The 10,520-nt window shown below is 44.3% G+C and overlaps 1 protein-coding gene across 1 annotated transcript in view; it reads left to right on the plus strand.

The window, feature by feature from the left end:
* The window catches only part of tshz1 (teashirt zinc finger homeobox 1), a gene marked incomplete at both ends in the record, with an annotated part of 31,067 nt that extends 24,186 nt beyond the window's left edge, over positions 1 to 6,881 (plus strand). The window contains one exon of the mRNA XM_080837713.1: positions 3,448 to 6,881. Coding sequence (XP_080693839.1) covers positions 3,448 to 6,881 — 3,434 coding nt within the window. The remainder of the gene's footprint in view (positions 1 to 3,447) is intronic.
* Positions 6,882 to 10,520: the final 3,639 nt, after the last annotated feature.

Consider the following 10,520-nt stretch of genomic DNA (forward strand, 5'->3'; position numbering starts at 1 on the left):
AGAGGAGAGTGCTGTTTTGATCGTCTCGGGGGTTTTGACGCAGATGGCAAAAAAAAAAAATTGCCAGGCCGTTTTTTTTTCTTTTTTTTTGCGCATGCTAATCTTTTGGACACTGACACAGATACTGACGCCTCTCAAGAATGTCACGTCAAGGCCTGCATGACAAGATGGACTCATTTTAGTGTCAGGTCTTTTTTCAGTAGAGCCTCATCTCTCCCCCCTCTCTCTCTCTCTCGCTCAACCCACACTATCTAGTAGAGAGGCATTAGTGGGGGAAAATCTTTCTGTGCCTCATTTTTTCCCCTGTTGTTGTTTTAATGTGATATGCTGTCATACGTGTGGTGGACTTGAGGGAATTATCGGTGCTTCAGAACCGCTGAACCAGACGTGACGTGTACGTGTCTCCCGGAGACGATACGGAGGGGAGGATTATCAGTCCGACAGTTAATATCATTTATTTTGATGCGCTCTCTGCATTATCGTTTGCGATTTATGAGAGAGCATGATTGATTATGTCACAGTCTGAAAGTTCTCTTGCCTCAGTTGGATAGTTAGAAGTTGATTTCCTTGACGGATAAATACAAACACACACACACACGCACACAAACACATTAGGGCATTGGATGTCCATCATAAGGACAGTGAAATATGATTTCCAATCGCAAGTGGAGGCAACAGAAGCGTACACTTAAGGACATGGAATAAACAAATAAGTGAATATTTTAAGAACTTAGATATGTAAATGCATATGTAAACTGACACTACTAACACACACACACACAGAATGTTACAGACATTAGAGTAAGGTATTACAGACATTATTGTGAATGTACACCCACTCCGAGTGAGAGTACACTCACACACCCTCTTGCGCACATACCCACTCCCGGCAGTAAATGCGTCCCTACAAACATCAGGTATCATGTCCAGTCAGATTAGGGTACGGTGAGCAGTGCTCTGCTTGAAGCTGACAGCACATCTGCTCCGTCAGAGGAGACTGATGCTGGCGTCTCGTACAGGCGTAGCGCAGTGGCAGAGAGAAGATGAAGGGGGAGAAGTGCCGTGGAGCTACTGTCTCCCCCTTTCTCTCTCTTTCGCTTCCCCCCCCCCCCCCCCCACACACACACTCTTTTCTCTGCCATCTCTCTTTTTCTGCCTACCCCCTCCCTCTGACTCTCCCGTCTTTCTCTCTCTCTTCCACCTTTCTGTCTGGATTTTCTTGACTTCCCTCTGTCCTAATATCTCTCAATGTCCTTTCTTCTAACAACCCCCCCCCCCCCCCCCTCCCTTTTACTCTCTTCTTGCTTGTGTACTCTTTTCTATTTCCTGTTCCCTGATTGTCTCATTCCATTTTCCTCATAGCAAATATGTTTGCAGCATAGCAACTTAAGGAATACGTGCTGTCTCTATCTACGTGGGATCAAAATGGCGGAAAAAAAGAACACGTACAAACATCCCCAGGCAATATGAGAGCATAGTTCTTTTTTAGCTTTTGTTTTGTGTGTGTGTGTGTGTGTTGGGTCTGCTGTTACTACAGCCTCAAACATGACAGCCATTTAAATTATACACTGATGTGGATGAACGTCCACTGTTCGTGGCACGCAGAGTTAAATCTGAATGTTCATCATTAAGCACTTTGTTCCATTGCCCTAAGTGCGTTAAGGGGACCAGTGTGTTCCACCTTAATGTTCTTGCCGTTTGGCTGCAGCATGAAAGTGCCTCATTCTTCCCCTGCTGGCGCCAGTACAGAGGGACTCTGAGCAGGAGCGGACTTCCTATAGTCATTTTTCATGGTCTGTTTTCCTATCGATAAATCCAGTCATGACATTTAGAGCTTGTATCATTTTTATCAAATTTCTTCGTTTTACAATGCCTCTTCACTTGTGTTTTATGAGTGGCACATTATGCTCGAATGGCACATTATGCTTATTATGCAGAGTTCTGTTTTTTTTAGCTTCTAGGAGAATTGCTGAACATTTGACAGGGACAGAGTGAGGCCTATCACTCTAGATTGGAAATGAGTATAGACGTGGGATGGAAGAGCACCCACACAGAATGTTAGAGTTTAGACTACACTTTCCCTCATCTTCCCTCGTTCCCAACGTCTTATCCCTCTCTCTTTGTTCTGCTCAATGGCGACTTACAATCTGGCCAGGTCAGAGTCTATTATGTCTGTTGCCCTTTCTCTCCCTCTCCCTCTTCCTCTGTCTTTTTCTCTGTTCCTCCCTCTCTCTCTCTCCCTTACCTCCCTCTCTCTTTCAATCCCTCTCGGGCGCTGCCAAACACTCAACTCCCGAGATTTAGTGCGGCACGGACCGTGACAACACGACATGTCATTTCCACTCGCATCTCGCTGCGACACTCGGTGCGAGCTTCCGCTCCCACTGCCAGCTCCACTCCACCAGGCGCTGAGCGGCGCATCCCTGGCAGTGGCTCAGCTGCAGCCTCGCTCTCAGAGGCAAGCCTAGAGTGAGTGGCACTGTGGCAGAGGAAACTGGATCAAAGTCAGACACAGCCTGTGCCCTCTAACTGCAGGAGAGAGGGAAGGGAGAGAAAGGGAGGGAGAGAGAGAGAGGGAGTCAGAGGGTTTAGGTACATGGAGAGCACACTGAGTGAAAGACCTTCAAATGAGTAATGTTTATGTAGAAGATACTGATACTATCTTTTAAGAAAAGGTGACACGTTTCACAGAAGAGAAGATAGGGTTGTAGACAGTGTGTTTGTTTGTGGTCAATATCTTTGCAAATATAGTGTAATAGCAGTGTGTAATCATGGTTAAACATAGCTTTTTATATGTTTAAGAAATGGCTTTTATGTGTATAAAGATTTGCATTTGTAGAGTTTAGCTTGCTTAGCTTACAGCCAAATAGCTGTATTTATGTAGGTATTTAAGTCCTTGTCCGTCAAGTGTAGTTTTGCCCATGTGCTTTCTTTTTGCACCCGGGGTGGATTTTTATGTATGGATGCCTTTGCCCTTGCTGAGCAGGAAGGTTCGATAGCTTTGTTAGTCTGCGCAGTGGAGGGTACTATCTATCATAGTCAAGATATGGATGTTTGCCACTTTATAATTGCAAACCAGTGTCCTCTACCAGGACTATTGACAAAAATTCCTTTAGAGTCATTACACCGCGGCACATAAACACAGGCACCCATGCAAGGGCACTTACTCACACACTCACACACTCACACATGCACAGCGAACATAAACGAGCAACGAACCCCTTTAAAATACTCATCAATACTATAAAGCGTTTATTCTTTTATTACTTCTGTCACTCTTCATTTTGTGGAGTTGTAGCTCTGATATCTGGGCTTCGACAATTTGGATATTCATAGATGTACATAGATGATGATATTGATATAATATGATATTTATAGTTCCATTATGAGGTACTTGGTCTTGTTATGAAGATAATTCATTTCAGCTCTTATTTGTCTGTTTTGTAGTGTATTCGCCTGAGGATGAGCTCAAGGCAGGCAACCCTGACGAGGAGCACCTGCAGGATGACGGTCTCTCCCTGGATGGGCAGGACACCGACTACCCCTGCACTGAGGAGGAGGACGGCAGAGATCAGCTGAGCTACCAAAACTCCCCTCTCAGCAACGGCACCAACCGAGATGCCGGGTACGGCTCACCCATCAGTGACACCAGTGAGCAGCTCGTTGACTTCAGGAGCACCTCCTCCAAAGATGGCGGCCAAGACAAGGAGGCTGCTGAGGATATGGAGGCCGAGACAGGGCTCTCCCTGCAGGACAGTCTGGCCCAGATGAAGGCCATCTACGCCAACCTGATCTCGGACGCCTCCTGGTCCAGTATCACTCAAGACATCTTAGAAAATGTGCAGGTGGCAGCTGGAGACAACAGCAACAGCAACAGTAACAGTGTGGCCAGCAACGTCAAAGAAAGCAGCAGTGTAGCTAACAATGTTAGCAACAGCAGTGCTAGCACCAGCAGCTGCAGTGTGACAAACAACACAAACACTGACACCACTAACACCACTGCGAGTGCCACCGCAACCAACAACGGTGGCAACATAACCAGCAGTGCTCCTGCAGGTATTACCTATGACTGGCACCAGGCAGCCCTGGCTAAGACCTTTCAGCAGAACCCTTATCACCTGCTGCCAGAGCCGAGTCTCTTCAGCACAGTGCAACTCTACCGCCAAAACAACAAACTCTTTGGCCCAGTGTTCACTGGAGCAAGCAAGTTTAGGTGCAAGGACTGCAGTGGGGCTTATGACACGTTAGTTGGCCTCACTGTCCACATGAACGAGACTGGGCACTACCGTGACAACAACAAGGATAAAGAAGAAGACCACGGAAAGAAATGGTCCAAGCCAAGGAAGCGGTCTCTTATGGAGATGGAAGGCAAGGAGGATGCCCAGAAAGTGCTTAAGTGCATGTACTGTGGCCACTCGTTTGAGTCTCTGCAGGACTTGAGCGTCCACATGATCAAAACAAAACACTACCAGAAAGTGCCTCTCAAAGAACCAATGCCTGCCCTTGCAACAAAGCTCATACCCCCTACCAAAAAGCGAGCTTTTCAAGACTTTGTGTCTCCCTGCTCACCTGAATCTGTTACTAACACAGCAGGTATTCCTCTGGCAGAGAGCTCCAAAGACCAGAAGCTTGCCAATCCATACGTCACTCCCAACAATCGATATGGCTATCAGAATGGTGCCAGTTATACCTGGCAGTTTGAGGCGCGAAAGGCCCAAATTCTCAAATGCATGGAGTGTGGAAGCTCCCATGATACATTGCAGCAGCTAACAGCCCATATGATGGTGACTGGGCACTTTCTGAAAGTCACCAACACAGCTTCAAAGAAGGGGAAGCAACTTGTGTTCGATCCTGTTATCGAGGAAAAAATTCAGTCTATACCCCTCCCACCCACCACCACACGTCTACCAGCTCCCACTCTCAAATCGCGACCTGATTCACCCAAGCAGTCATCTGCCACTGAAGAAAAGAAGATCCATCTTGAGGAGAAGCCTGATGTGACAAATGAATCAGAGAGAAAATTCGGACCTGAGAAAAAGATCAAAGAGGAGAAAGAAGATGACTTGTCAGACAAAGTAGAAAAGACAGGAAAGTCAGGCCATTCTAAGTATCTCAGAGAGGAGGACCTTGACGACTCTCCCAGAGAGGGCTTAGATATCCTCAAATCTCTGGAGAATACTGTATCCTGTGCCATCAATAAGGCCCAGACAGGGACACCCACGTGGGGAGGGTACCCAAGTATTCATGCTGCCTATCAGCTCCAAGGTGCATTGAAATCCTTCCCTGCAGTGCAGAGTGTTCAGATTAAACCCACCTTCAATGCCAATAGCTTAAAGCCACTAGCATCAGACATAAGCAACCCCATACATTCTCCCTGCAGTCCATCCCCACCTCTCAACCATAAGAATAATGTGTTGGCCATGGAGGAACTGGTTGAGAAGGTCACAGGTAAAATACCCCCAAAGAAGGAAAGAGAGACCAGGCACTCTGATTCAAAAGCTAACACAAGCTCAACAAAGCAATCTCTGCTTGTGACAACAGATAAGAAACCTGTTGCTTCTTCTGAAGACTTTGTCAAACCAGTTAAGAATGGGACATTAGAGAAGAAGCAGGAACCTCTAAGTCGTGAGGAGGGTCGCAAGGAAAAACAATTCAGCAGTATCATCAAAAATGGGTCAGAGGCAGCCAAACCACCAGTCAAAAATGGCTGCAGTAGTATGGGGATGGTCACAGACCAGTCCCTTGAACAGCCTTTCATTAACCCTCTCAGTGCACTGCAGTCCATAATGAACAGTCACTTAGGCAAGGCCTCCAAAGCAGTCAGTCCTTTACTTGACCCCCTGGCTATGCTGTACAAGATCAGCAACAACATGATGGAAAGTCCCATTTACAACCCTACCCAGCCAGAGCAAGTGGACCTCAACAGCCACTATTCAGACTGTGATGATCAGCCCATGGATTTGACCAAATCCAAGAGCAGCAATGGGCACAACAGTAATGGCACAGCCACAGTGATAACCAACAGCAACAACAATAACAACAACAACAACTGTAAAAGTAACAGCAACAGCATCCTCAAAAACAACAGCCAGCCCATGATCACTGACCTGATCAGTGAGGTTTCATCCCCGTTGCGGGAAAATGCCCTGATGGACATCTCTGACATGGTGAAGAACCTTTCAGGCCGGCTTACGCCAAAGTCTTCCGCACCGTCCTCTATTTCAGAGAGGTCGGATGTGGACGTGAGTGCTTTCGAGGACACTCTGGAGGAGCTGACTCCAATTCAGAAAAGGAAAGGCAGACAGTCCAACTGGAACCCCCAGCACCTGCTCATCCTCCAAGCCCAGTTTGCCTCCAGTCTCCGAGAGACGGCAGATGGGAAATTCGTCATTACAGACTTGGGACCTCAGGAGAGAGTCCACATCTGTAAGTTCACGGGACTTTCCATGACCACCATCTCACACTGGCTGGCCAACGTCAAGTACCAGCTCAGACGCTCGGGCAACACCAAGTTCTTGAAGAACATTGACTCGGGCCAGCCTTTGTTTCTGTGCAGCGACTGTGCTTCTCAGTTCAGAACTCCTTCCGCCTACATTGGCCACTTAGAGTCCCACTTAGGTTTCAGCTTGAAGGACCTTTCCAAGTTGTCTTTAGACATCATGAGGGAGGAACAGGCAGTTGCAAAAATCATCACAGACAAGACTTTCAGTGCACTCGGCTTATCAGAAGAGGACGCAAATGGCATTTTTCAGTGCAAACTGTGCAATCGGACCTTTGCCAGCAAGCATGCAGTCAAACTGCACCTGAGCAAAACACATGGCAAATCTCCAGAGGACCATCTAATCTTTGTCACAGAACTAGAGAAGTTAGAGAAAGCTTAAACAAGCGGAAGGACTGGCCACAAAGAATCATTGCACTAAAATATAATAAAGCACTGCAACTAAACGAGTTTTTGAATCAGTCAGGCATGTTCTGCCTAATTGGACCTGTCTATTTCTTCCTTTATTTGCTTTTTTGTATTCTATTTAAATAGTGTCTCAATGACATGCATGGTGTTTTGCGTCCTCTGTGAATACCGGTTTACCCTTTTAAGTTTATTTTCGACTCCTTGTCCTGTGCAGAAGTAGGAGAAAGTGTGTTTCTGTCCACAGGAATTTGAGGGGAAAAGTTCAAGGAAATTTGAATGTGTAATTCACTTACACTTACGAGTCATTTGGAACTAAGCCAGAACCCCTTGAATGAAGATGCATTGCAGCACTCAGTGGAAGAATGTCTGATCTTTTGTGAAGAAATGTGATGATATGGTGAAATCAGTTTGTGATCTTATATTGTTATTGTGTGATGGAAAAAGTAACTATTGGCTTAAGAACACCTGACACAACGTATATGCATTAATTCCTAATACATAAAGGGGCAAGAGCGGCAAAACGTTACACAGTTATCTGTAATTTGACATGGCTGCTTTTGTCAACAATAGTGAATTCATTTTTTTAAATCTGTTTTTACTATCGTTGTTAAATATCATTTTGTAGTAATTTTAAATATATGTTACAAGTTCTATTCTACATGCAGTGTGCCGCTTTCATTCAAAACCTCAGCATACATGTATTGAAATGATCAAAGGAAATTTCCGTCATCATATCTTACCATACCATATTTACAACATGGGAAGCTCCATATAATTTGTATGGTGTGAATTATTTTATATTGTCAATTTATATTAAAAGATAAAACCAGATCAAATATGTAAATAGATATATACAGAATATACAGAAACATTTGTTTGTATTCTCTTGAAGTACAAATTGCATCATCTGACTTGGTTTCAAAACATGAATTCTACCACACAGTTAAGTGCATCTTTTTTGATGCGTCATGATGGTTTAAAAAAAGAAAAAGCAATGCACATAACAGTACCTAAACAATGTTTTCTCATGGAATCATGAAAGATCCTATTGATTGAAAAAAAACTTTGTTTGTCATTTCAACTGTAAAATAAAACATATTGCAGGTCACAAGTAATTTTGATGTGTTAATCATGCTCTATAAGGGTCTGGTATGAAGAATATCAGTTAGAATAGCAATCCTCCTTCTCCTTGTGTCTTGTAAGTTAGGAAAACTTATTTTACTCTTGGTTTGATACTTAAATATGTTTTGCACTTCTAAGTCATTTTCGCATTATCATGAAATCGGACTTGAGATTACAAATAATACAGAGAATCTCCATCATACCCTCAATTGCATCCTCACCATGATATGTTTAAAATGTATACGTACATTTGCAATCAGATGGTCATTTTTTTAAATAAGTCAGGTATATTCTCTTTTGGAATATGATAAACTAGCAACATTGTTGCATGGTTATTCCAATGCAAATGAGGATACCCATTATCTCTATTCATTCTAGATTCTATTCATAGCTGTCTGCCCAGGTGTGCATTTTTGTGTTGCAGTGGATGAGATGGGACACAAAAGCCAAGGTGGGTAAAGAGTTGGGAATGTTACAGATAAAATGAAAACATTGAAGACTAATACAGGTAGACAGCCTCTCTCATAATCTGGGTAATGAGTTATATCTCTTCAAATATTGACCCATATTGAGTAATACAGGCTGTTCAAATAGCACAAAGCATCAAACTAGCCGTTTGTCTTGAAACTTTGAAAGTCTCTCATGAAGTAAACTCTTCCCATTTTTGTTGACGTGGACAGAGTGTGAGTTCCAGGTCATTCTTGGATCACAGATAATAGAGGTCTCCACTTAATTAAAAAAAAAAAGGTCCTGCAACCTTGCCAGTTCCTACAAACATAGTTTAACATACCTTTATAAATGCTCTGAACTCAAGGCTGTAAGTCCAGTCCAATTTATAGCCTCGGCAACAAGTGTCGTTTGACAAAAATGGAGAGGGTCTGGTGATGGCACAGCCCCTGTTCATAGTCCATCACTGACCATGGAACACAGGGAGAACGGTCCGTGTATCTTCTGGCCAACCGATTTTCGTTTTAAAACCAGGAAATGGAAAACGGACAACGAGCCGTCTCCCGTCTACCGTCTCGGAGTCGGGAAACGAGGAACGAACCTATTTCCCATTTATTTTCCAAGCGGGGAACGGGTCGTTTTCTGTGGTTCGTGTGCGTGGTTATGAATGGAAATTCGGGTAAATAAAAACAGGGGCAATTTTCCATCACTGATTTTGCATTAATATGACCCGGAACTTGATGTCTTTTGTCAGTGTCTGTTAGTCATGGCTACCGTTGATTAAGTTGTAAGCAACAAGTGTCCGAGAATAGTAGGCTACACCATCAGCGGACTGGCCCCGAGCTGCAAGACCCCTGTCTCCATCCACAGGCACCAGGATGTGAAGATAATGTGTCCGAGGACAGTGCACCATCAGCTGACTGGCCCCGAGCTTCTAGGCCCTTGTTTTCATCCTCCACAGGCACCGGGATGTCAAAAATATGTGTCCGAGGACAGAGCACCATTCACGGACTCTCTACGAGCTTCCAGGCCCTTGTTTTCAACCTCCACAGGCACCGGTATGTTAGAAATATGTGTCCGCCAAAGATGCACCATCAACTGACTCTCTACGAGCGTCTAGGCCCTTGTCACAGAACCAGTCCCGGGTCATATTAATGCAAAATCAGTGATGGAAAATTGCCCCTGTTTTTATTTACCCGAATTTCCATTCATAACCACGCACACGAACCACAGAAAACGTTCGAAACGTTTTGAAATCGGAAATCGGAAATGGGAAATAGGTTCGTTCCTCGTTTCCCATTTTCCGACTCCGAGACGGGAGACAGAAGACGGCTCGTTATCCGTTTTCCATTTCCTGGTTTTAAAACGAAAATCGGTTGGCCAGAAGATACACGGACCGAGAACAATCCTGATCCTAATTATCCTATCAATAATACAGAAAAGATATCTCCCTGACGGATTAAGTCAATGTGTCATCACATATGAACTTTACAGCTGCATTGCTAGCTATCTAGGATGCTAAAAACATTAACTAACCAGGGCCTCGTTTCCCGATAACGACGTATCTTAACGGCCTACGTGGATTTTGGCGACATCGTAGACTCAATAACACTTTCTACTTACGAGCGTTTCCCGAACATCATCTTAAAGTCAGGTGCACGAGCGCAACGTGCACGAGTTCTTAAGTATCTCTTAGGAGCTGTTTACGTCACGTTAACCTGTTTACGTTAATTGCTGTGAAATTAGCTAGCCTATGCGTGCATCGAACGTGCACTGTGCACTGAATTCGGGGCGGGGATAGTAACGCCATCTCCAGCAGAGTATTTAAACTGTGTTCCCATTGTAAGGACATTTATTACGATCTGTCTGAGAGTGGGCTGTCAAAGCTAGCATCATCAAAGTCATACAGTACAGTAGGCTACATACATTCAATAAAATTAACCTACATTTGAGTCCAACTGCATGACCATTCTTACCCTACACTTACCCTTACAATAAAGAAGTGATCCTATTTCAACCATAACTTCATTTTAAATAATTTCTT

This window comes from Sprattus sprattus (assembly GCF_963457725.1).
Source record: "Sprattus sprattus genome assembly, chromosome: 4".
NCBI lineage: Eukaryota > Metazoa > Chordata > Actinopteri > Clupeiformes > Clupeidae > Sprattus > Sprattus sprattus.